Here is a 27,184-nt window from a genome sequence, read left to right as displayed (position 1 = left end):
TGATGGTTGTGCAGAAATTTCTCAATATTATCAACTGTTTGCAATGTCGTTCTCTATTTGTGGATAAGGAACACGAGAAAGACTATTGGAGCAAGAATAAATCTGCCAATTATCAGAACATCAACTGGAAACCCTGGTAAAGAGAACGTTTATTGAAAGTAAATAGTAGTAAGCAAAGCAATAAAAAAAGGATCCTGGAGAGGAGATTTTACCTAACACAGAACTTATCCCATAAATTACACTGTAAACTGCAATTGGAGAGGGGGAAAAAAATAAATAAGCTTTATACCTAATCAGAGAGATGATTCAGAAAAATTATACAGTAAAAGATTAGAGAATATATGAAGCCGTCGCATTTATAAGGATATGCTTACGTGTAAGTTATGAGTAGCAAATAATTTTTGCCCCTACTCCTTCATTGTAGATGCAATCTGTTACAAAAGTGGAAAGAAACAGAAATTAAAGGTCATATTGGTATGCTCCTAGAGATAGTTCACAAATTCTTTATTACGTACAATATTGGAAAACAAAAACAAAGCCCTTGCATTTGAATGCATAAATAAATATAAGCATAAGCTTACAGCGAGGCATCATTAAGAGGCTCCAACTCGAATCTGACCATGTAAGATCGAACCCTGACTCCAGCGATTTTCGGAGGTCTTCATAAGAAAGTTTGTCCGCGCTCCTATTAAGCACTACAGGAACCTTTGAAATGAAGGCGCATGAGTCTGGAAGATGTGATAGACTGGTGGCGATTAAATCATATCCAACATAAACATAGACATTCGACTGATTGTTACTCAAACATGGAACTTTCGCATACGCCTTATCAACAATATTACTCGAGCAATTCACGTAATAGGCGTATGAATTAAGATTGTAATCAAAATAATATCTGAAAATTAAACCAGGTGGGGAAAAAGAAGTGGATGGGAAGCTGCAGCTTCCATAGGCTAAGTTAGCATCGACAACACTGATTGTACTCTTATCATAGGAAATTCTCTTCACATAGTACTTTCCAGAATTGGATTCTAAGATGGTTTTGTTGCTCTCGCAAGAAAGTTCTAACTCCGGATGACCGCATCCAGCTGGATCGCCCTTGAGGTGAAGAGGGTAGCTTATGTTTTTGCCATCTCCACAAGAAGAAGAACACTTTTCTACTTCAAGTTTTCTTGCTTCAATTTCACTGGTGCTGAATACAAACATCAACAGACAAAACAGAAAAGTTGAGAAAATTGAAGCTTCTTCACTACTCATTGCTCCTCCAATTGCAGGACACAAATAACGAATTTGAATCAACTAAGCAGAACGGTGTATAAGTGTTAATGTACTATGTTTTCTACAGTTTCACTTGCACGGTGAGAGGCGGGCTTTAAACTTATCATAGTTTAGTATACAACTATGTGATTGAATTAATTAGCAATAAATAATTTGTTTAAAAATAATATTAATTATTCATAAAATGAAATCGACACGAGGGAAGAAAATTTTTAATTACTGAGTGCGAGGCTTCAAGCATTAATGCAATGGAAGATAAAGGGACAAATCTAGATAAACATGTTCAATTTCGTTTCTTACTGTAAATTTTGTATGCGGATGCCACGGAGCTTCTGAAGTCTCTTTCCACGATTTGTTTAGGTGGAAGCTTTCAGATTTCAATGGGGAAGTCAATACGGCAAAGTGAAGTCGCTTAATTTCCTGGTAATTGTAAATGAGTTAGCATCGGTGGGAATGGGTTGATCCATCCATCCCCATCCTAGCTTGACCTCAAATTTCTTAGTAAACGTTCTTCAATGCAGTCCAATTCCAGTCAATATCTTTCGCTTACTTTATTATTATTATTTTTTAATAGGGTTTGGAGAAACGCGGCATTGGAAATTTGGAACAATGAGGACTTCTCATGTCATGTTCACGTGTTTCTAAAAATTATGGTTGTTGTTGTAATAATAATAATAATAATAATAATAATAATAATAATAATAATAATAATAATAATAATAATTATTATTATTATTATTATTATTATTATTATTAAAGAAAGATATATATAATTAAAATTATGATCCGGTGTGCACAATTGCATTCTATATAATGCATGATAAGTTTTTATGTTGTAGGCGTGTGTGACTAGGGATGGCAAAATCCTCCACGGGTTTGGGGCCCCATGGAGCCCCACCCCAAATGGGGAAAATTTTGAATAATTTTTGGGGAATGGGATGGGGAGTGGGAGAAAAATAATCCTCAAATTCTTAATGGGGTGGGGTTTGGTTTTGCACTCCCCACCCCACCCCCACCCCAATCCCCATTCTATATAAATATATTTTTAATTCTTATTTAATAATTTTTATTTTATGAATTATAATGTCAATTAATATTTTTTTAATTTTTATGCAATATAAACAGGATATGAATAAAAGAAAACCCTATAATATTTTTCAACTATGAAACATTGTTATATTTTCTTTTCTCTTTTAAAGTGCTACGCTCTTTAAATATTTTTTACTTTTAATATCATTTTAAGATATTATTTCAAACTTTTAGATATTTTTTTAAAAGAATTTAAATACTTTATAATATGGTGATGATTTTATTTTAAGTTTCTAATTTTTAACTTACTGAAATCATGTATTTATACCTAATATAAAATAGATAAATGGGGAATGGGGTGGGAATGGGGAAAGCATTCCCCACATGGGGATTCCCCATCCCCACCCCACTAAATTTATTGGGGAATGGGGTGGGAAATGGAGGCAAAAATTTCTAACGGGGTGGGGAATGGGGTAGGCCTCCCCACCCCCACCCCACCCCATTGCCATCCCTATGTGTGACGGCACTAATATGCCATTAGTGTTTTTATTACTTTTTTTCAATTAATTAATATACAGTATATTAGTAAATTCACGTGTTAAAATATGTAGAAATCCACGCATAACAATATATATATGTGTGTGTGCGCTTGTGTCTACATATACACACACACTTTTGACAAAATCAGTTACGTCAAAAAATGCCATGAGGATATTAGTCTATCCTTGCGCATTGGGGACTAATTGAGCTTTTTAATGATTTAAATTTCAAATGCTCAATATGAGTTGGGCTTCGTATTGAGACCACCAAAGTTCAACAAAAAAAACATAAATCATTAATTACACTGTGATTATGGAAACAAGTAAATATATAATAAAATAATATTAAAAAATTAACAGTCGAATACGTAGTTTGATCATGGGATATAATAGCATATAATAGATTATTAGAATAACAAAAGAGATTAAATTAATAATTTTTTTAATCATATACGACGTTCATTAATCTCAAGTGGATTAGAGTACAAATGGTATAGTTTATGACAAAAATTTAGATCAATTTATATGTTATTCATCACACACATGATATAGATGGAAAAAGTTAGACCAACGGTATAATACTAGTTAGGCGCAGAAGGAAAGAAAATCAATGTGTCCTGATATTTCCACTTTACTAACATACAACAAATTCGAGCTAAGGATATCTTGAATCTTATGCTTGGTGCAACATTTTGATGTGTCTTCATAAGCTAATTTTTCATGTGGTTTTTAGAACTCTCCATTTCCGATTCAAGATTGGTTCTATGAGTAGCCCTCTTTGCCGTCAAGAGTCAAAGTGTCACTATGATATTTTATGAAGGCAAATCACTTCTGCATAGATTTCCTCTCCATCAAATGTTTTCGCATTAATTTTGTGACATTGTAACGAGTTCTGTTGTGTTTCATGTGGTATGTAGTTCTGCCGTAAATGGCTTTAATGAAACAATCGCTCATTTCAAATGTCGCAGCTGCATTAGTATAATGTATATATTGATGTAAAATATTGATCAAATGTCGAATTCAAATCCATAAAATAAAAATATTGATCAAATGATTAACTTGGTAGCCGATATGGGAATAGTAGTCTCATTGAAAATGTGCTAAAAAAACAATATAATAATGTATCTATTGCGAAAGGCGAACAAGAAAAAGAGGGAAAGTAATGTAGACTTGATTTCTCGCCAGCCTAAAAGGGGGAAGCACTTCATAAATTAATGCTTTTAAGCCTGCAACCATTTAATTGGCATCATGCATTCAAAGTCCTTGCTACTGTAAACAATTTATCAAGTACTTTAATTTCGTGCCGCTATGGATATGCACGCTTCCATGGCCATTCAGCAGCTATTTAATATTGTGGAGACAAAAGCGTATCGATTGGTGATTTTTTTCCTTCATTAATATTTGGTGCATGTGTTTGTTTTGATTCAAGTGGAGGGCGCTAATTTTCTGAACTTTTGTTGACAGAAGATAGAGAACACATAAATTAAAATGCCATTAATCAAACGCATTTTAAATCTTTGTGCTCTCTATATTCTGTCATCAACGTGCAGATTCATTTGGCCCTCAAAACTGTAGTGATCTACTGATCTTCTTCCAGGTGCTACTTGTTGATTTTCGTTTGATTATTATTTTATTTGTTCACACACACACAGAGACACACACATACATACATATACATATACACTCATAATATAATTATAAGTTATGTATACACAACTAAACCCATCATATATATATCCTCCATGCATGCATATCTATATTGTGAAATGAGGCAAATGGCGGCATATTGGCATATAGAATGAAACACCGTTTGAGGAGTTGAGAGAGATTCAGAATTTGGACTGCTCATGTGACTTGCTTCAGGGTGGACGCTTTGGGCTTTTCATAGGAGTAGAATTAAAAGCCCACTAATGACTTGGGCTATTCATTGAGGCAGCCACAGTCCATAAAGAAGCACAAAGCCATGAGCTGTTTCAATTGTTTTGTTCTTTTTTTTACCTTCTAGTCTGATTCACTTTCAAAGAAGCAGAAAGCCACCGGACGGCCGTTATATATATATATATATGATATAAATATTTTAATTTTCAAGATAAAAGATATATTTGTCTAAAAAAAATTAAAATTTCTTTTCTTATCAAATTTTATATCAAACCAAACAATAAAATTTAATTGCACTATTTTTCTCTACTCCTTTATTCTTCCTTCCTCTCCATTCCACTATTTTCATCTTTTCCCTTTCCTTCAAACCAAAACATAACCTAAAAGTTTGGCCTTTACTTTCCTTGGAAAAGATATTCCTCTCGAGTGATCCATTAGGCATAAACTCATAAACTCATAGATAAGTGCACGTTTGGATCCCTCAGAATAAAACCCGAATAATTGGACTACATTAACGTGGTGAATTTTACCAATTGTTGAAACTTCATTGATGAATTGCTCCGCACTGAACTTGGAGTTCTCCAGCAACTTAATAGCAATCAAGCGACCAGTATGAAGTTGTCCTTTATAAACGGAACCAAAGCCACCTTGGCCTAATTTATAAGTGAAGTGGTTTGTCATGGCAATCATCTTAGGGTAAGAGTACCTTTTAGGCATCCACGATTGCTGGTTGCGTAGAAATTTCTCAATACTATCAACTGTTTTTAGTGTCGTTCTGTATTTGTGGATAAGGAACACAAAGTAAAACTGTTGAACCAATAATGAACCTAGTAATTATAAGATACACGAATGCACCGTCTGGAAATAAGAAAGTTTAATTCTAAGTAACTAGCTGACTCGAAATAACAAGAACATGAATTCCAGCCAGGAAACCATACCTACTAATAACAATTCGAGGTCGTCCTAAGGTGGCGGGAGTTTGTAGTAAACTGCAACCCGAGGAAAAAAGATTAGGCTTTACATACTCATACTCAAGAGAGATGATTCAGAAAAAGTTATTAAGCACAAGATTGGAAAATAAATAAACAAATCACATGATGCCATCAATTTAACACCAAAAAACACAATCGCAAAGTTTAAAATGTGTAAGCATAGTGTCACGGGATGAGTGTGTTGCGCAACAAACCCGTGCGGCACTTAGACAACCTTTGCCGAATGTTGCTAAGTAAGCCTTGAACTTCTCAACTAGCTTAGCTTAGCTTAGAGGCTTTCGAAAAGCTAAAGAGAAGAGAGCAATGGAGCCGAATAAGAGAAATTATATTGCTTACAAGAGAGATTACAAGAGAGCTTACAAGTGTTTGAGTTGTTTGATCTAAGCTTGTTGCTCAAATGTCAAATGTCATGCCTATTTATAGGGGAGGCTTGCCAAGCTCTAGAGATTCTAGAGAATTCTACCAACTATCTAGATAATTGCATGTGCTGGAAATGTGTGGAGTATTCTAGATATTTACAAGCTTAAATGTGCTAGAGTTGCCTAGAATTTTCTGGAATCGGGCCAAGCTAGCACTCTTGGCCTTGTCTTGGGTTCTCTAGCTCGAAATTGTGGGCAATTGGGCTAGTAACTTGGGCAGTCCGCAACATCCTCGCCCACCTAAGCTCACGGCGTCCTCGTCGCGCTTTCGTGCTTGAAATTCTGGATGTGTTCAACGAATTGCCATAAATCATCTTCGCGTTCCCAAGTGGCTTCACTCTCGGGGAGGTTTTTCCACTTCACCAAGTACTCGTTGTATTGTGGCACGCCTCTTCTCCAAACTATGCGGTCCGCAATGATGTAGTCCACATCTTTGTCGAACATGATGGCAACGGCGGTTGGTGTACGCCTCGATTCTCCGCGACGTGGGTCTTCCACATCTCCGTGATATGGCTTGAAAAGGCACGTCAATGCATCACGCATCACTCGTGCTAGCGGAAGCTAAACTATCGGAGAGTGTGCGCTTGTGCCATGCCCAATCCGAACGGACTTCCTTCACTTCTGCACGGACAACGCGTAGTTCATCCCGAACAAAGCTACGAAGTTTTAGCAACTCATCATGAAAGGATCAAAACTCACCTCGGAGAGTGTTTCTTGCTCTTGGATGAGGGCTTTTGTTGCCACAGTGAACTCGGAGTATTCTCCCTTGAGACCGTCCACTCTTTCCTCTAATCCCTCAAGGTTGTCTTGAGCGATGGACAAGGCAGTTTCGAGAGTGGCTACACGAGGCTCCAACGCATCCATGGATGGGGCCTTGGACTTGCCGCGTTTGCATTGGGCGCGATCTCCCTCACGGCCGCGGCTTGGTTCCAGCGGAACGTCTACACCAATAACGCCCTCTTACACTGGATTTGGAGGGTTGGCCATTGCTCGTGAGCTAACTTGCGTAGGTGCAAACCTTAGCTCTGATACCACTTGTCACGGGATGAGTGTTTTGCGCAACAAACCCGTGCGGCACTTAGACAACCTTTGCCGAATGTTGCTAAGTAAGTCTTGTGTTTCTCGACTAGCTAAACCTAGAGGTTTTCAAAGAGTTAGAGGGAAGAGAGCAATGAAGCCGAATAAGAGAAATTGTATTGCTTTCAAGAGAGATTACAAGAGAGCTTACAAGTGTTTGAGTTGCTTGCTCTAAGCTTGTTGCTCAAATGTCAAATGTCAAATGTCATGTACTAGAAATGTGTTGAGTATTCTAAATATTTACAAGCTTAAATATGCTAGAGTTGCCTAGAATTTTTTGGAATCGGGCCAAGCTAACACTCTTGGCCTTATCTTGGGCTCTGCAGCCCGAAATTATGGGCAATTGGACTAGTAACTTGGGTGGTCCGCAACAATAGGCTTATTACGTGTCAAAAGTTCTTGGTAGCAAATAAATTTTCCGAATACTACTTCTGCGATGTGGCATTCAGCAAAGACTGCAAAAGTTCAAAAGAAACAGAGATTAAGGGTCACACCGGTAAACATACTCTTTTAGAGATGATTCACAAATTCTTAAATACGTCAAAGATTAAAATTGAAAATTATAAATAAAAGGTCTCCATTTATTTGTATGCACATATAAGCATAAACTTACGGTTTGTAATTGGGCTATGATCGATGCAATTAAAATTTCCCGCTCTAACAGTACTAATGCATCCTCTACCGGCTGCATAACAATTCCTGCATCCAACTGACCATCTAAGATCGAATCCTGTCTCCAGTAATTCTCGGAGGGTTTCATAAGAAGGATTTTCCTCATTCCCATTATGTATAGGAACCATTGAAACGAACGAGCATGACTCTGAAAAATCTGATACATAGGAGCCATGGTAATTAACATAAACATTCGACTGATTTCCTCCACTCAAACATGGAACTCTTATAAAAGCCTGATCAATGAGATCCGTCGAGCAATTCACGAAATAGGCGTACAAGTATTTATAATAATCAAGCGCATAAACCCGATCAGTTTAAAAAAAATAGCCACCAGCGTAACGCAGGCGAAAGATTTCTGTGGGAAAAGATGTGTATGGAAGGCCGCAGCTTACATTGGCTAAGTTAACATCGGCAACACTGATTGTGCTTTCGTCATAGGAAATTCTCTTTACATAGTACTTTGCAGAATTGAATAATTCTAAGATGGTTTGGTTGCTCTGGCAGGACAGTTCGAACTCAGGATAACCGCATCCCGATGGATCTCCCTTTAGGCGAAACGGGTAGCTTATGTTTTTAATATCGCCACAAGAAGAAGAACGGGTTTGTTGAAGTACTTCTCTTGCTTCAGTTTCAGTGGGGAATAGATAGATCAATAGACAAAACAGAAGAGTTGAGAGAATTGATGATTCTTCCCCACTCATTGTTAATCCAATCCCAGGATACGATGAATTTCAATAAATTAAACAGAAGTCCGCATTTTCAAAGTTTTGGATACATATTTACATCATTACTTGACAACGAGCACGTGTATATAGTAAATTTATTATAGCATTCAACTATCTGATTCTACTAGCTGAAAATGATTTAGCAATAATTAATTGTTCAAAAATAGTACTATCTTATTCTTAAAAAAATCATCAACAAAGATGGGGAAATTAAAAAGGTTTAAAAGAGCATATTAATTTTATTTGTTGGGTGCAAGACTCGCAGCATTCATGCAATGGGGGATTTCGGACACTTTTACAAGTCAGTCAACTCTCAGTAAACGTTTTGATTGCGAGTTTGCGCTGGTGATGATGACTGTAGCTTGACCTGAAATTTCTTAGTAAACCTTCAAATTGAGACAAAAATTCTGTAACAATTTCCATGCATGCAACAATCCAGTCAACATCTTTCGGTTGCTACTTTAATTTCTCACCACAAACTCGCAGACAATAATTCATTTTTTTATGGGAACACAGAACATGCTTTGATTTATAAAATATATGGTAATTTTACTTATTACATTTGTTTTTGTTTTAATGTTATATTAGTAGTTATTATAAAGTATGAAGTACATTTGGTTGTTCAAATAAAGGGTACAATAATATAAAGAGTGCGTGTGTAAATTGTAATCATTTATTAAACTTATTAGGGTCTGTGTTATCAATAGCAAACTTAATCATTTAAATTTGAGTCTAAAAGGGGAATCTGATATGGTATGTTTCATTTTGTTGGTTGACAACATTCATAAATATTTGTATCATTGTTTCCTTCTGAAGTTTTGGCCTCTGTGTAAGGAAGAGAAGGAAGAAGATTGTTGAACTCAGAAAAAGTGACATGGATTAACAGAGAAAGAGAGATGTTTTTTAGTGTAATATTAAAGATAGCCATTCATTTTTGTATGGCTTAAAAGCATTTTACTTAAGTCAATGGCAACCCCACAAGAGAGTAGTCCTCCATGACACTTGCAGAAAACAATAATAAAGAATAAGCTCAATGAAGCCATTGACCTGATTTTTTGTGATTACTTTTCAATGTGGGGGGTAAAATAACGAAGAAAATTTCCACCTCAAGAGTTTTAAGTTAAGCTTAGCACACCTCTAGTTAAATTCTTTTGCCACCCATATGGATAGATTCAAATCTCAAACTTGTTGTATCAACTCAAAAGATTTCAACAACTAAATTACCTATCACTCGTGAAAAGTGTGTGCATTAGGCTCCAATTCGAGATAAAGCAATGAGAAGAAGAAGAATATTTGTCATTAATTGCTCGTTATTCATTTATTTATTTTACATTCATCATTGGCAAAATTAAACCTAAATATCACTGAGAGATCATTCCTTCACTGATTCAGACATTAACAACTCTGTTGAAGAATCTGATTCAATCTCTCTTCCGGATATATGTCGAGAAGAAAATGAGAAAGGTTTTGGAGGCATTTGCAAATCGTCAATATTCCCTTCTAAAATTTCCAAAACTTTTGTCACAGAGGAGCGACAGCGCCTTAGTCATAGCTCAGGTAATATTTTAACCTATATATTGTTCCTCCTGTGGCTCTGATGGGAGCAAAATCATTTTCCTTGGGATGAAATTTTGCAAGGGCCGAAATCTGAGCCGTTGGGGAAGGAATTAGGATCTAGCAGGATGTTGTGAGACTTAAATGTTGAAATGAAGATTGCACACATCACATCCGTTCTGTAAATACTCGATCCCGCGAGCCTTTTCTAAAGCAACCTAGCTCATGGAGTTTCTGCCAACTACCCTCCTTGGGAACTATAAGCCTATCAATAAAGGAATGCTCTTTCAGCGATAGTTATGCTTAATTTTTTTTTCAATGATGTGTTTAAAAATAGACTAAAGTTTTCGTATGCTTTATGCACCCTGTGCTTGCATGGGAAGGTATCATAGGTGCAGAGGTTTCCTCGCTATCAAATGTTTTTATATTAATTTTGTGCCACTGTAATGAGCTCTGTTGTGTTTCATTCGGTATGTAATCTGCCATAAATGGAATAAGATTTAACAGTCCAGTTACTAATAATCATCTACTTGACAAGTTGAAATTTCTAAGGGCCTACTTTAGAATCAGAGACGACGGTGCACATTTTGGAAGACTTTTGAAGTCTCGCTTCGTTGCTTATCTGAAACTAAATGATTAATCAAAAGATTCATCAGCAATTAGGTAGCATTGATTTTAGTAGAGAATGATAGCGGGGTATAATAAATAATAGCAAAAAAGACACCTACACTCCAATATTTGAAAAAATAAGTATAAAAACTCCCAAGTCTTCAATAAAAGACAGCAAGGTCATTTTTTTTTACTATAATACCCTTTAACTCTATAAATCTAAAAAATTTACTCTTAAATTTTATAATCTATAGAAATATGACATTAAAATAAATGTAATAATATATACATTTGAAAAATATCTCAAAAATATTTTTATATTTTACAATCTATTTGACTTATTTTATTATATTGAAGTAATTTTTAAAATAAATAGAAAAATAATATTAAAATAAATAAATTAAAATCAAAATTATTTTGAATATTATGTAAAAATAATTTTAATATTATTAAAAGGGATATATTTTGCTAATTGTAAAATTCAACCAAAAGACTTTATTTAAAATCTTTATAACAAATACAAATCTATTATTAAAATAAATATAATAATTTAAATTTTTTGTATTATTTTACATATAAAAAATAATTTAATATTATTAGTCTACTAGATAGATTATATTATTTATATTAAATTTTAATTAAATAAAAAACTTCAAAGTCAATTTCCTAATTAATAAATTCAAAGGGTATTATGATTAAAAATGGGTCTTGATATCTCATTTTAAAAACTTGAGTGTTTTTATAATTATTTTCTCAAACCTTAAGGGTATAATTATCCTTTTTCCTCAACGATATTATAAATTGAAAAAATTCATCCATAGTTGTATTAATGTTGTATCACTCGAACACATCAAAGATTTTAAGCGATAAATAAAACAACCACAGTCAAACAAAAACTCAATTTAGTGGTTTTCAAGCGTTCCAATAACAAGAAGGACTAAATAATTTAGCTTATAATCGGGGAAAATCTGAAACAAATTAACAATATCCCTTTTAATTGTAATCTTCTGCTATCTAGATCAATTGATTGCACCTGCCTCAACATCAGCAGAGACAAAGGGCATTGGAGGGATCTCCAAGCTTTGTAAATCAGCTTCAAGCATTTGTAATACAATTGGCATGGAAGGTCTCTCCGTGGGATTCCATTGAATGCACCAAAGTGCCACAATTGCAAGCGTTCTAGCAATTCCCTCACCCCCATCTTCCTCAAATTCCAAACAGAGCTCTTGTCCTTGCCTCATTCTATTGTAAATCCACTCCGGAAAATATATTTGGCTCTGAATTTCAACCGCAGGATCATTATTTTTTCTGCATCCGACCATCTCTAACAGCATCATTCCGTAACTGTAAACATCAGACTTGTAAGAGATCTCACCAAAATTCCTGGAGAAAAGTTCAGGTGCAATGTAGCCAGAAGTGCCTCTGGCAGCTGTCAGAGATACAATGCTTATGTCCTTTGAGCACAACTTAGCCAGTCCAAAATCTGAAATCTTCGGTTGAAAATTATGGTCTAATAATATATTGTGAGGCTTGATATCGAAGTGCAGGATCCTCTGGTTGCATCCTTGGTGCAAGTACTCCACTCCACGGGCAACGCCAAATGCAATCTTCCTCAGCTTCTCCCAACTCAATTGACGGTGACTTGAGCTATTTGTCTTTGAGAAGATGAATTTCTCAAGTGATCCATTGGGCATAAACTCGTAAATAAGAGCGCGACGATTCCCTTCAGAGCAAAATCCCAGAAGCCGAACAATGTGAAAGTGGTGAATCCTGCCAATTGTGGCCACTTCATTGATGAACTCTTGTCCATTTCCTTTTAAATGTTCCAACATCTTGACAGCAACTGGAATTCCGTTGAAGAGTTTTCCTCTGAACACACTTCCATAACCTCCCTGGCCGAGCCTGTGCTTAAATCTGCTTGTTATTTTCTTCAGTTCTTTGTAAGTATATCTGGTAGGATTGACGGTCCTGTAGTTTTCTAGGAACTTCTCCACCTTCAGTTGAGTCTCTTTTTCTTTTTCAGATTCTCTTGATCTGTAAATAAGAAATATCACTAACGCAAAGAGGGTGATGCCTCCAATGCTTGTGCCTGTGGATATTAGACTTATAGATGAAGGGCCAGGACCATCTGTTACAATAAAATGAGATGCTAAAAGTTAGTTAAAAAATCAACTCAAACAATAAAATGAGATGCTAAAAGTTTGGACCCGTGCAAGCTTTACTTGGTAGCATAAAGACTCAATATTATTTTATTGGGCTTTAACAAGTCCCTCTCATGTGACCATCTCATATAGGTATTTGTCCATAACTTAAATGAGAATTATATATCTTATTCACATGGGTGGATAGATAATTAGGTTGTCATTTAACTAAATAATGAAAAAAATACTAATAAGCAGAAGATGAAATTATTTGAACTGCAAAGTAAGCACTCTTTTACCTTGCACACTTCAATTTTAAAATTTTAACTTTTACTCAAGTACACAATGAAAACACCAAAATGATCGCAATTAGAAATCCCTGTCATTATGCATTTTTTTTGCCTTTCCGCATTCACAAAATGATTTTTTTTTCCCCTCATCTCTTATTCCATGTGAATATTGAGGGTCACTTGATTAAACAAAAATTTTTTCTCAACAAATTTGCCATCATGAACGTATATTGGCTCTTACATAAAAAGTTGACAAAGACAATCATAGAGAAAAAGTATTAGTATAATAATTCATCTTAATTTGTATTCATTGAGGACGCAAGAAAATATAATAGATTAAACTTTTATCAGGCATTGTGAGTTTAATCAATCTCTCACCATTAACGAAAATTAATTGTAATATAAAGATTCAAGATTAAGGTAGTATTTACTTGCTGGAGTGGGAGTGTGGAGTGTGGATTCCTCCCACTCCAGTGTTTATTTACCTTAAAAAAGGGGGAGTGGGAGTGGGAATCCGTGGGTCCCACTCAATTTTGGAGTGAAGAGTGGGATTCACACTCCCATGGGGGGAGGTGGGAGTGGGAATCCACTCCCCCCTCTTCTCATTTTATCCTTATAATTAAAATTAAAATAAATAAATAATATTTAATAAAATAAATAGTATCATATTTATTAAAAATAATAATTATATCATATTTATTTTATTAAATTTAATAAAATAAAAATAAATAAATATTATATTTAAATTAATAATATTAAACATTAATTTTAATAAATATTATTTAATTAATAATAATAAATATTTTATTCTAAAAATATATTAATTTTGTACTATATTATCAATAATAATATTTCATTTGTGTTGCTATTATTAATAATTTTTATTCACATAATTTAAATTAAAATTAATAAAAAATTATGATTTACATAATTAAGAATATTATTAATTATAATTAATTTATAAATATAATAAAATATTTATTTTATTTTCCAAATATATTTTTTATTAATTTTTTAATTACAAATTATAATTCTGTACATAAGGATAAAATTATAATTTAAAATAATTTACTCCCAATCCAAGATAAAGTAAACAAATAATTGGAATTCTGATTGATAATCCATACTTTCATTTAGTCTAACTAAACACCATACTCCCACTCCCACTCCACACTCCTAATCTAAAGATTCTCACTCCAATCCAAAAAGTAAACGCAACATAAATTGACGAGATAGAGAAAATTAGTACTATCTATTTGGTCCTGAGTAGTATCAGTTTTTCTTCAAGCAGTCAAATCAGCCAGGCTAGCAACATTTTATCGAGCACTCTACAACCGGCAATAATACTGGAAAGCAGCCTTTATAGCAATGATATTCGCCATACAGATTAGGGGTGGGTAAAATTGTAATTGCAGCCAAAAAAACAAATCGTCAGTTTTTTTTGTTTTGTAAAAAAAAATCCATCGATAAATTTTTTGGTGATTTCACTTCACAAGCCCAGTGCCCACCCCTATTAATATAGATGGCTTCTTTAATTTTTAACTTTTAGCAATTGTAATTACACTTTTACAATTGAAAAAATAATGCAAAGCCTAATTATTATTATTTTTTCTTTTCATTTACACTGCTCTGATAAATTTTCCGGCATATATAACAATGATAATAAATTCAACTTATTTTTTTTATTGTTAGCTAAATAGAGACGATGCTTTCACTTTCAAGCACTGTAGAGAGAGGTGACTGAGAAAAGATATGGTTACTTACGTTTTTGGTGTTTAACGGCAACGCAGATTGTCGAATTGCTTGTAGTGTTGAACCCACAATAATTCCCTGAATTTTCGCAGTCGTAGCATCCATCAAGAGCTTCCCATCCTAAGACTACTGGTCTTGCCCTCGCCGTCGTTGCAATATCCTGCAGAGGTAATCCACCAGGAATCTCAACTGTTCCAGATTTTCTGCAAGATGGAGGCATATCCTCCACTGAAGATTCGCTATCTATGGTATAGACAAGATTGTTTTCATTGCTAAGAAAATTGATCAGTCCAATTAGTCCATATGAAGTCCATCCTGGGGAAACCTTCTCGGTGCAGTTATATAAAGCGTAACTTTCATTAGAGTGAAGAAAAAAGAATTTGGAGTTTGTGAGGTTGAAAGAGATAAGACTTTGAAACGGGCATGCTGTCTCATTCACATCTGTAATGGTAATACTGCTGTCCAGATAAGAAATTTTATGGACATAATAATCACCGGAGGAAGGAAAATGCAAGATTGTCTTGTCACTTAAGCATGACAATTCAAACCCTTCAAGGCCACAATATGTTGGTTGAGCTTTGAGTCTGAAGGGATATCTGATCCTTGGGCTCTTATTACTGCATCTTGTTGGTTGACAGAATTCATATTTATCTGTCTTGTTGTCTTCCGCAGAAGCTTTGGCTAATGTACATGTGTAAAGTAGGAAGAGGAAGAGGATTATTAAACTCATCACGAGGGACATGGAGGGAGAGGGAGAGCGGAGTTTGAGTTAGAGCAGAGTTTGAGTTATGCTTTTGGAGTAATAAGGGAGAGGAGAGTTTGATTGTCAGTTTGTCATGGAAAAAGGTAGGAAAATGGATTTTTTTTAATTTCTTCTGTTCTTTCCTTCTTTCTTTTCTCCTTTTTCTAAGTCAATGGTAGCCCCAAAGAGACTAGTCAACTTCAATATCTGCCAATATCAGATGTATGGAGGAACATGATGAGACTTGCTGTTTGTGATATAGATTTTAGTGAGAGTTGTGAAAGTAATTTGTAGGTAAAGAAATGAGAAAATTATGTTTTTAAGATCAGTAAGTAATGTTCTTTAGAAAACGGGTAATTCCGAGCAGCTACCATCCGCTTACCATGATATATCAGTGGGAGACTAAGGGTGTGTTTAGGATTGATGGGAACTATGTGTCTTTGAATTCATCACTGTTGTGAGATGAAATTATTATCTATTAAGTAAAAGTGGATGTGTGGTGATAGCTAGGTGTCTACGATATACTTTGGTAATTGTACTTTAAATTAAGTTCAGCAAGACCAGAGAGTTCAAAGCATACTCTAGCTCAATCAGAGATGCAGCAAGCAGCGTTTCAATAGTTTGACAAATGTACATTATCACATGACAAACGTACATCATATTCTAGTCGATATGAGCAAAATTGAAATATTCACATCGAACAATGAATCGTACTGAAAATTTTCAACATAATATTATAGAAGCTTTGGTAGCATAAGGACAATTTATTTCTTTTTTACATATATCATTGCCAAAACTAAGCATAACTATCATTGAAAGAACATTCCTCAATCGATTCAGGCACTAACAACTCTGTTGAAGAATCTGATTCAATCTCTCTTCCGGAGATATGTCGAGAAGAAGAGAAGAAAGGTTTCGGAGGCATTTGCAAATCGTCGATACTCCCTTCTAACATTTCCAAAACTTTTGTCATGGAGGGGCGATCAGCTGGCTTCACCTGAATACACCATAAACCAATCACACACAGTTTCCTTGCAATCATGGACTCGATTTCAGTCACATTCCGAAGCTCTAAATTACCTCCCTTATTTAATTGGTCAGATACCCAAGATGGGAAATATGCTTTGCTTGAACGAGTTGCTTTCAAATTAGAATTCCTTCTTCCTCCAGTCATTTCCAACAACACCATCCCAAAACCGTAAACATCTGACTTGCAAGAAACAGTTCCAAAATTCCTTGAAATCAGCTCAGGGGCTATGTATCCTATGGTTCCTCTTGTGGCACTGATGGACACAAAATCATTTTCCTTTGGATGAAACTTTGCAAGGCCGAAATCTGAGACGTTTGGGACAAAATTATGATCTAGCAGGATGTTGTGAGGCTTAATGTCGAGATGAAGAATGCAGACATCACATCCGTTGTGTAAATACTCGATCCCATGGGCAGTTCCTGAAGCAACTTCGTGGAGTTTCTCCCAACTACAAGATTGGCCTCTACTTTCCTTAGGAAAGATATGCCTATCGAGTGATCCATTAGGCATAAACTCGTAGACAAGTGCGCGTTTGGATCCCTCAGAACAGAACCCCAATAACTGGACCACATTAACGTGGTGAATTCTACCTATTGTTGAAACTTCGTTGATGAATTCCTCCGCACTGAACTTGGAGTTCTCCAGCATCTTAACAGCAATCAAGCGACCGGTATGAAGCTGTCCTTTATGAGCGAAGTGGTTTGTCATGGCAATTATCTCAGGGTAAGAGTACCTTTTAGGCATCCACGATTGATGGTTGTGCAGAAATTTCTCAATATTACCAACTGTTTGCAATGTCGTTCTGTATTTGTGGATAAAGAACACGAGAAAGACTATTGGAGCAAGAATAAATCTACCAATTATCAGAACATCAACTGGAAACCCTGGTAAAGAGAACGTTTATTGAAAGTAAATAGTAGTAAGCTAAGCAATAAAAAGAGGATCCTGGAGAGGAGATTTTACCTAACGGAGAACTTATCCCATAAATTACATTGTAAACTGCAATTGGAGAGGGGGAAAAAAAAAAAAGCTTTATACCTAATCAGAGGGATGATTCAGAAAAAAATTATACAGTAAAAGATTAGAGAATATATGAAGCCGTCGCATTTATAAGGATATGCTTACATATATGATATGGGTAGCAAATAATTTTTGCCCCTACTCCTTCATTGTAGATGCAATCTGTTACAAAAGTGGAAAGAAACAGAAATTAAAGGTCATATCGGTATGCTCCTAGAGATAGTTCACAAATTCTTTATTACGTACAATAGGATTTTCAAGTTACGATTTCTAGAATACAAATTCTTATATATTATATGAGAGCGATCTTCAAAAGATTTTATAAAAAATTTAAAAACTTAATTTTTCCCCAACAATTGGTATCAGAGCCATCTCATATTAATATATAAGAATTTCGTATAAAATTAATCCTGAAATTTATGTATTAGAGTGGCACAATTTATTCAGATATATATTATTTGTTTAATATATGAATAAAGCATATTTTGATTTGTCTTAATTCATGGTTAGATTTTCTGTTGTATTTTTCTTTAGATCTGTAACAAGAGGGGTGGTTTTTTATCACCGTGTTTCTCTCTTGATTTATTTTACTGTTATAGAATTTTTGTAAGCCAAAATTAGTATAGGAAATTTGTAATTCATCACTGGAAAATGAGATCAAAGCGACGGAAGCCGGAATTTTTTTTCAGCGGCGGCCACCAACCAGCAACGCAAAAACACTCGCGCAGCAGCAACGCACAGCAGGCAGCGCGCACGGCCAGCATGGCCAGCAGCGCACGCTGCGCGCACAGCAAGCAGCGCACGCTGCGCGCACATCAAGCAGCGAGCGAGCGCGCGCGCACGCAGCACGCGCAGCTGCAGCGCGCGCTGGCCAGCGTGGCCAGTGGCGCGCGCTGCATGTGCAGTAGAAGCGTGCGCCGGTTTGGTCAGTTTCCGCTGACGTGGTGACGGTCGGCTGCTGTCTGAACAGTGGTGGAGGTTTGTGGAGATGGCGGCTGGGGAAGAAGAAAGAAAGAAAAATATGATTTTAGGGTTTCATAGTTTTTATTATGGAGGGCCCTATGGTTTCATAATTTTTCCTTCGGGCAGAAAATGTTTAAATGTTTGCAGTTAAGTCCAAAAATAGTTTTGGGCTTAATGAATCCTAGTTTTAGACCTAATTTTAATTGGGTTTAATGGATTATAATGCATAGATAAATTGAACACATTAAATCTATTTTTGGTCCAAAAGTTTTATTTTAATAAAAAAAATTTAATTATTTATTTATTTCTTTTTAAAATTAAAAATTGGACCAATTATAAATTTAAAAGCCCAATTTCTCCTAGTCCATTAACAAAAACAAGATTATGGAAGATGGACATTGACAAGAAGCCCAATGAAGATTAGGCTTAGGGTTAATGTATTTTTCATTATTAGGAAAGCCATGAATTAAGATTATTTAATTATTTTTCTATATGTTATGTTTTGGATGATCACATGCCATGATTACATGTCATATAGAATAGGTAGTGACACTCTATGCATAATGATACATGTCATTCATTAATAATGAATTTCATTATATTGTTTGAAATTTGCCTATGCTTAATAATATTGGATATAATCTAGATAATATTATAGGAAGCATGCAATTAACAATATGTATGTTTTAAAAAGGAAAAACCAATTTTAAAATATTGAGTGGGAGAGGGAAAATTCAAGATAATTTTCTCACGGGCTCCATTGTTAGTTCAATAATAAAATTATATATATACATCGACTTCATGATACGGTGATGCTCCCTTCGGAGGGTATATATATTAGATATTTTATTTGATGAACTTCTTCAAAGATAAAATTGAAATATTTTTCAATCGATTGTTCACCCCAACGGTGACTATTGATATAAAAAATACGTAGATTGAAACAATGGTTATACACTCAACTAAAGTTTGTTATTAACCTTCCCAACGAAGCTCTGTTAACAAATTTAGGCCCAAATGGATAACGATAATTATTTATCATGTCTCTACATGAAAGTAAATAATCTAATGGATAATTGGGTCTAGTAAGTGTAGACATGACTTCTCCAACGGATAGCTTGTCAAAGCGGTACTAGATTATCGTTACAATAAATTAAAATGCATTTATGGTTTTTTGCATTTTTGTCATTTATTGTGAATATTGTTTCAAAGTATTTATGCATATTTTTTTTATTTTTTTTTTCAGAAAATGTCTTCCATCAACCCATTATTAATTATCCTTGTTAAAAATGAACTCACTGGCGAAAATTATTTAGATTGGAAACGCAATCTATTTAATATTCTCACTGCTAAGGGAAGCAAATATGTGTTGACCCAGCCTTGCCCTCCTGAACCATCGTTATACGATTATAGAAATCAGAGGGAGCCTTATGAGAAATGGTGCGAAGCTAACAAAATGGCTAAGCGCTATATATTGGCTTCGATTTCTGTGAAACTGCATAAGAAATATCGGAGCATGGAAACAGCCACTGAAATCGTGGCTAGTCTTCATCAGATGTTTGGGCAAAATACCCATTTTGCCAGAGAAGCAGCGTTAAAACGTATTACGGATACTAAGATGGAAGAGGGCACAAAAGTTCGTGATCATGTCCTCAAAATGATGGACTATTTGAATGAGGTAGAGATTCATGGTGTTCAAATCAATGATAAATCAAAGATTAACATTGTGATTGAATTTTTACCTGATACATTCAAAGAGTTTAAGGTTAGCTATATCTTAAACAATAAAGATATTACCTTAATTGAATTAATGCACGAACTACATGCTATAGAAGAATTTTATCATAGCAGAAAACTTCCTGAAAAAGGATTCTCTTCAAGACTTAAATCGAAAGACAAGAATGAGCAAGCAAGAGTTGGGATCGGCAAACTGTCCACTAAAAGAAGTGGCAAGCCAAAAGGCAAGTGTTACAAATGTGGACAGAAGGGTCACTGAAAGAAAGATTGTCCTAAGATTATTAAAATCAGGTATAGGAAATCTTTAAGCTTCCTAATTAGTTCAGATTTCTATTGATTCATACAATAATGAATTCTGAGATAACTAATCTTATTTGTAATTCATTTATTTGATTTTTAGGAAACCAAGAGATTAAGTGAAGAAAGCTTCAGACAGCAGTTGAGGACATGCTAGTTTATATCAATTGAAAGACTAGATCAATTTTACAAGACTTTAGTTTTGATATTTGTCTTTATTTTTCCAAATATTAGAGGAATTTAATTTCGGTGGCTTGTTTTAATAAACAGGAGTACACTGTTATTTTTGGATCCTCTATTTATTACTTATTTTGGTTATTTATAAAGACAATTAATATCATAGAAGTACATTGATCTATTCAAAGTAAGATATAATGATAAAAAGTATATGCATTTATCTAAGAAAAGAAATGTTTCTTCTAACCAAAAATCACATCTGATATTTATGCTTAAGTCATATAAACTATAATAAGATTTTAAGAAAATGATTAATGATAGACTTGTTGGCCTATTAAGATTGATCATTGTAACTCTATAAATCTTATTTAGAAAAGTAATATGACAAGGATGCTCTTTTTGAGCTAAAAGCATAACATTGTATTTGATGATTTAGCGCATACAAATGTATACGGACTAATCAGTTTACATGTTATAAGAGGTTATGAGTATTCTATCAATCTTGTTGATGAATATTCATTTTATTTATGTTTATTTAAATGCGTCATGATTCCATTGCTTTTGAAATTCAAAAGAGTACGTGGATAAGACAGAAGCAATTAGACAGGAACATAAAAGAACTTCGATATGATCGAAACAAAGAATATCTCTATGGAGAATTCAAGCATTATTTGGTTGTCAATGAACACTATGATACAATAGTGTAATTAAATGGAGAAACAAGATTCTTTTGGATAAGACAAGATATATACTAAGTGGTTTATCATTTACCTTTTTGATTCCAGATACTAGTATTTAAAACTACAAAGTTTATTGAACTTAGTTTCATCTATCTCGGTGTCTACTACTCCAAGAAATTATGAAAAAGTCACAAACATAGTTTGAGACACATTCGTATTTGGAGTTTACTAGTATTTCTACTAGAATCAGAGATAGAGAAGATGGATTCGTGTTCAGAAGCTTGCATGTTTTAGGTATCTTAAAGGAATAAAGGAAAGTCTGAATTATAGTCCTCAAGATAGGAATGTATTTATAGAAATATTCTTTACTTTCTTTGAGGAAGACTATATAATGACTTATAACCTAAGAGTAAGGTAAAACTAGAGAAATAAAAGAGATCAGGTTGATGCTCAGCTTTCAACACCTGTTATAGAACATGAAGAACAGCAACAACCAGCTGATCAGCACAGGATTATCCTTGAACAACCATCACTTTTAGAACCTTGTCGTAGTGGGAGGGTAACTAGGTTACCTGCGAGATACATGTTTTTGGGAGAAACCTATATGGCTATCTCAGATGAACATGTACAAGATCCCACTAGTTACAACGAAGCTCTAATAGATAGAGATGTTAAATTTTGAAAAAAGGCCATGAATCAAGAAATGGAATCTATGTATTCCAATAAAGTCTGGGAACTTGTAGAGGCACCAAATGAGGTAAAACCTATAAGCTGCAAGTGGATCTACAAGAGAAAAAGAGGAGTAGACGGAAGGGTGGAAACATTTAAAGCAAGATTAGTAGCCGAAGGGTTTACTCAGAAAGAAGGAATCGATTATGAGGAAACATTTTCTCCGGTTGCTATGCTTAAATCCATCAGGATTCTGCTTTCCATTGCTGCAGTGCTAGATTATGAAATTTGGCAAATGGATGTCAAGACTGCCTTTCTTAACAGGCATCTTGAAGAAAACATCTACATACAGCAACCAGATGGATTTATACAAAAAAGGCCAAGAACACGTGGTATGTAAGTTGCAGAGATCCATTTATGGATTGAAGCAAGCATCCCGGTCATGGAACATCAGATTTGATGAAGCGATTAAATCACTTGGATTCATTCAGAACATTGATGAACCATGTGTGTACAAGAAAATTCAGGGAAAATTTGTAGCCTTCCTAGTTCTTTGTGTAGACAATATTCTCCTGATTGGAAACGGTATAGGAGTATTGACTATAATAAAGATCGGGTTAGCAAAACAATTTGATATGAAAGACCTGGGAGAGATAAGTTATATTCTTGGTATCAAGTTACTACGAGACCGGAAAAATAAAACTTTAGCCTTGTCTCAAGCGGTCTATATCGATAAGATATTGGCTAGATTTAGCATGAAAAATTCCAAGACTGGTTTATTACCATTCAGACATGGAATTACATTCTCTAAGGATCAATCACCTAAAACATCTGAAGAGATAAAGAGAATGAGACGAGTTCCCTATGCAGAAGTTGTGGGAAGTCTCATGTATGTCATGCTTTGCACTAGGCCAGACATCTATTTTGCGGTAGGGATGGTTAGCGGATATAAATTTAATCCTGGACCTCAATACTGGACTGCAGTCAAGCATATTATAAAGTATCTGAAAAGAACTAAAAATTATATGCTTGTGTATTCTGGTGATGAACTTATTCTAGTGCGTTATACTAATTCTGATTTTTTGTCAGATAAGGATTTTAGAAAATCAACTTCCGGCTATGTGTTTACATTGGGAAGTGGAGCTACTAGTTGGATGAGTGTGAAACAATCTTGTATCACAGACTCAACAATTAAAGCTGAATATGTGGCTACATCTGAAGCTGCAAAAGAAGCTATATGGCTCTGCAAGTTCCTACGAAATCTTGAGGTGGTACCTGTTGTAACTGCACCCCTTAAACTATTTTGTGATAATGATGGTGCGTTAGCTCAATCTAAGGAACCAAGGAACCACAAGAAACAAAACATATTGAAAGGAAATATCATCTTATAAGGGAATAGTGTAGAAAGGTTATAGTACCCCAAATGGCATTAGATGTTAAATGGCAGATCTTATTACAATGGCCATTAGTGGGAAACCTTTTATAACCTGCACTTAGAGCCCTAGAGCATGTTCAATATGCCAGATATGCTTTGAGAGCTAGTGGGAGATTGTTGGGAAAATATGCTCTTTAAAAGCATATGTGTTTATTTAATTGTAATAAACAAATTTTCTGATTAATAAAATAAATGAGGTATTTTATTCAAATATTTTAATTGCATTAATATTTGTATTAAAGTCCATTTAATCATATTATATGTATTTATGTGATCACCATGTGGATTCACAGAAGATATAAATACAAGTTATCTTATGATTAAATAAATTTAGTTCGCAGTTGATAAATAAAGTTGGGCACTTTATTTAGGTATAGACTGTAATAAATTCATTGAATGATTTGTCTTAATCATGTATGAATTTATTGATGTAGTAAGACTACATTGATTAGGATCACATATGAGATTTAATTAACTTTGTAATAACTGTCAGACTTATTAAATCTCATAGGCGTTGATTTTACTGTAATCTTAATCTTGAGTTAATTATGATTTCATGATTGTAATTGTTATTCCATTTGAGTTACCAATGGGCACGACACATCATTGTGGTCAAGATTACCTGGTATCTTGGTGGGAGCAATTATGAGTATTGGAGTTATGGATTAACAATATAGAATTTGTACAACACATCTCTTGATGGGTTTTCGGCACTTGATCATAGAATTCTTTGGCCAGAGTGTGTCGACATATTTAGTATGTTGAAACTGATCATTAGAGAAAACCAGTAAGGATCAAGGAATAAGATGTTATTAAATTGATTGGACAGTTGAGATATCAATTTAATTAACGATGTGGTACAAAGGATTGTGCAGTAAAGAAATCAATGTGGCTTGGGACGAATTATTATTCGAGCATACAATTATGGAAGTCAGTTCCAATCTTTTAGTGGAGTAGATTTGGAATTAAATAATTGGGCTAGTTTAATTACAGGCCTAATTATTGTAGTCACTATTGTATGTTCCCAAATGATCCCCGGGTTAGCTCTTTTAATTGACTGCACCACTACTGGACTAATAAGTAAGATAACTAGTTATTTGGGTCAAAAACCTAAATATATCATTTAGTGGGAGGCTCCATTTAATTAGCTTTTGTATAAGGGGCCTTATGTTATTTTACAAGGTGGGTCCCCTATTGAAAAAGAAAATAACGTGAGTTTTATTTAGGGCATTATTTGGAGCCTAGGGTTTTCACTAAAGGAAGATATATAATGCTTATTTTCTCAAAAGAAAAAAGTGAAGCCACTTTATACAGATCAGAGAAAAAGATTTTTCTCTCCATTGTTGAGAGAAAAATTTTCTCGTGCTAGTTGTTTTGGTAGTGATAAAGGCACCCACACGTCAAGTGCAGATCGAACCTGAGTCATAACCTGGAAGATCATTTGTGACAGTTCGTGATCTAACAAGCGTGGTGGTGACGGATCGTGATCTAACAGGAGTGGTGGTGGCGGATCGTGATTTAGGAGCCTAAATCACTTCAACGGAAAAATCCAAATAGGATTTTCAAGGTACGATTTCTAGAATACAAATTCTTATATATTATATGAGAGCGATCTTCAAAAGGTTTTATAAAAAATTTAAAAACCTAATTTTTCCCCAACATAAATTACATTGTAAACTGCAATTGGAGAGGGGGAAAAAAAATAAGCTTTATACCTAATCAGAGGGATGATTCAGAAAAAAATTATACAGTAAAAGATTAGAGAATATATGAAGCCGTCGCATTTATAAGGATATGCTTACGTATATGATATGGGTAGCAAATAATTTTTGCCCCCACTCCTTCATTGTAGATGCAATCTGTTACAAAAGTGGAAAGAAACAGAAATTAAAGGTCATATCGGTATGCTCCTAGAGATAGTTCACAAATTCTTTATTACGTACAATATTGGAAAACAAAAAAAAAGCCCTTGCATTTGAATGCATAAATAAATATAAGCATAAGCTTACAGCGAGGCATCATTAAGAGGCCCCAGCTCCAATCTGACCATGTAAGATCGAACCCTGACTCCAGCGATTTTCGGAGGTCTTCATAAGAAAGTTTGTCCACGCTCCTATTAAGTACTACAGGAACCTTTGAAATGAAGGCGCATGAGTCTGGAAGATGTGATATACTGGTGGCGATTAAATCATATCCAACATAAACATAGACATTCGACTGATTGTTACTCAAACATGGAACTTTCGCAGACACCTGATCAACAATATTACTCGAGCAATTCACGTAATTGGCGTATGAATTAAGATTGTAATAAAAACAATATTTTAAAATGAGACAAGGTGGGGAAAAAGAAGTGGATGGGAAGCTGCAGCTTCCATAGGCTAAGTTAACATCGACAACACTGATTGTACATTTATCATAGGAAATTCTCTTCACGTAGTACTTTCCAAAATTGAATTCGAAGATGGTTTTGTTGCTCTCGCAAGAAAGTTCTAACTGCGGACGACCGCATCCAGCTGGATCGCCCTTGAGGCGAAAAGGGTAGCTTATGTTTTTGACATCTCCACAAGAAGAAGAACACATTTGTACTTCAACTTTTCTTGCATCAATTTCTCTGGGGCTGAATACAAACATCAACAGACAAAACAGAAAAGTTGAGAAAATTGAAGCTTCGTCACTACTCATTGCTCCTCCAATTCCAGGATACAATTAACGAATTTGAATAAACTAAGCAGAACGGTAAAAAAGTGTTAATGCGCTATGTTTTCTACAGTTTCACTTGCACGGTGAGAGGCGGGCTTTAAACTTATCATAGTTTAGTATACAACTATGTGATTAATTAGCGCTAAATAATTTGTTTAAAAATAATATTAATTATTCATAAAATGAAATCGACACAATGGAAGAAAATTTTTAATTACTGAGTGCTAGGCTTGTAGCATTACTGCAAATGGGACAAATTTAGATAAACTTGTTCAATTTCATTTCTTACTGTAAAATTTTTATGCGAATGCCACGAAACTTCTGGAGTCCCTTTCCACGATTTGTTTAGGTGGAAGCTTTCAGATTCCAATGGGGAAGTCCATACGGCAAAGAGTACTCGCTTAATTTCCTGGTAATTGTAAATGAGTTAGCATCGGTGGGAATGGGATGATCCATCCCCATCGACCCAAAATTTCTTAGTAAACGTTCTTCAACATTAAAAGCGATGGAACTTATTGGAAACAGTTTCAATGCAGTCCAAATCCAATCAATAGCTTTCGCTTTCTTAATTTCTCACCACCAAACACAATGGCTTACCCCACCCTTTTTTTTATTTTTCTCCTGACCGGATTTGGAGAAACGCGGCATTGGAAATTTGGAGAGGCCCCGACGACCAACACTTTTAAAGCGACCAACATGCAGAAGAATGAGGACTTCTCATGTCATATCACACGTCAGGCATGCGTGACAGCGCGTATACGCCATACAGTGAA

At 34.8% G+C, this 27,184-nt stretch overlaps 3 protein-coding genes, 1 long non-coding RNA gene and 1 other non-coding gene across 6 annotated transcripts in view; 2 read left to right on the top strand and 3 right to left on the bottom strand.

Annotated features, from left to right (window-relative positions):
- Positions 1-15,700, bottom strand: part of LOC102615764 (rust resistance kinase Lr10-like) — a 66,200-nt gene extending 50,500 nt beyond the window's left edge. The window contains exons 1-2 of one of the 2 annotated variants that reach the window (XM_052435232.1): positions 14,971-15,700; positions 12,770-12,903 (exon numbers count right to left, since the gene is read on the bottom strand). In XM_052435232.1, the coding sequence (XP_052291192.1) occupies positions 12,770-12,903; positions 14,971-15,700 (864 nt within the window). The remainder of the gene's footprint in view (positions 1-12,769; positions 12,904-14,970) is intronic. The other variant, XM_052435231.1, reaches the window with a different exon arrangement.
- LOC127900375 (uncharacterized) overlaps positions 1-16,265 on the top strand; it is a 35,097-nt gene extending 18,832 nt beyond the window's left edge. The window contains exon 2 of the long non-coding RNA XR_008052438.1: positions 14,943-16,265. This is a non-coding gene — a long non-coding RNA (uncharacterized LOC127900375). The remainder of the gene's footprint in view (positions 1-14,942) is intronic.
- LOC102614308 (LEAF RUST 10 DISEASE-RESISTANCE LOCUS RECEPTOR-LIKE PROTEIN KINASE-like 1.2) lies at positions 2-1,786 on the bottom strand. The gene is made up of 4 exons (XM_052435235.1): positions 582-1,786; positions 375-431; positions 213-248; positions 2-102 (listed from the first exon to the last, which is right to left on the bottom strand). Exons 1-2 carry the CDS (start codon positions 1,255-1,257, stop codon positions 382-384), a joined length of 726 nt encoding a protein of 241 aa, XP_052291195.1. The 5' UTR covers positions 1,258-1,786; the 3' UTR covers positions 2-102; positions 213-248; positions 375-381.
- Positions 4,295-4,395, top strand: MIR156H (microRNA MIR156h). The gene has a single exon (NR_161565.1). It is a non-coding gene; the product is annotated as a microRNA MIR156h (primary transcript).
- Positions 16,266-16,411: 146 nt separating the features above from the next.
- LOC102631208 (rust resistance kinase Lr10-like) lies at positions 16,412-26,291 on the bottom strand. Its single transcript, XM_052434981.1, has 3 exons — positions 25,718-26,291; positions 25,511-25,567; positions 16,412-17,614 (listed from the first exon to the last, which is right to left on the bottom strand). The coding sequence occupies exons 1-3, from the start codon at positions 26,289-26,291 to the stop codon at positions 16,497-16,499; spliced, it is 1,749 nt and encodes a 582-aa protein (XP_052290941.1). The 3' UTR covers positions 16,412-16,496.
- Positions 26,292-27,184: the final 893 nt, after the last annotated feature.

This window comes from Citrus sinensis, chromosome 2 (assembly GCF_022201045.2).
Source record: "Citrus sinensis cultivar Valencia sweet orange chromosome 2, DVS_A1.0, whole genome shotgun sequence".
NCBI classification, from domain to species: domain Eukaryota; kingdom Viridiplantae; phylum Streptophyta; class Magnoliopsida; order Sapindales; family Rutaceae; genus Citrus; species Citrus sinensis.
The sequence above is the reverse complement of the archived record's forward strand: the minus strand, read 5'-3'. Positions and strand labels throughout refer to the sequence as shown.

Coding starts and splice junctions, on each gene's coding strand:
- LOC102631208 (XM_052434981.1), bottom strand. CDS start 26,291: ATGTGTTCTTCTTCTTGTGGAGATGTCAAAAACATAAGCTACCCTTTT. Junction 25,568..25,717: donor CCTCTTAATGATGCCTCGCT/GTAAGCTTATGC, acceptor CTTTTGTAACAG/ATTGCATCTACAATGAAGGA. Junction 17,615..25,510: donor TTGCTACCCATATCATATAC/GTAAGCATATCC, acceptor TCTCTTTACCAG/GGTTTCCAGTTGATGTTCTG.
- LOC102614308 (XM_052435235.1), bottom strand. CDS start 1,257: ATGAGTAGTGAAGAAGCTTCAATTTTCTCAACTTTTCTGTTTTGTCTG. Junction 432..581: donor CCTCTTAATGATGCCTCGCT/GTAAGCTTATGC, acceptor CTTTTGTAACAG/ATTGCATCTACAATGAAGGA.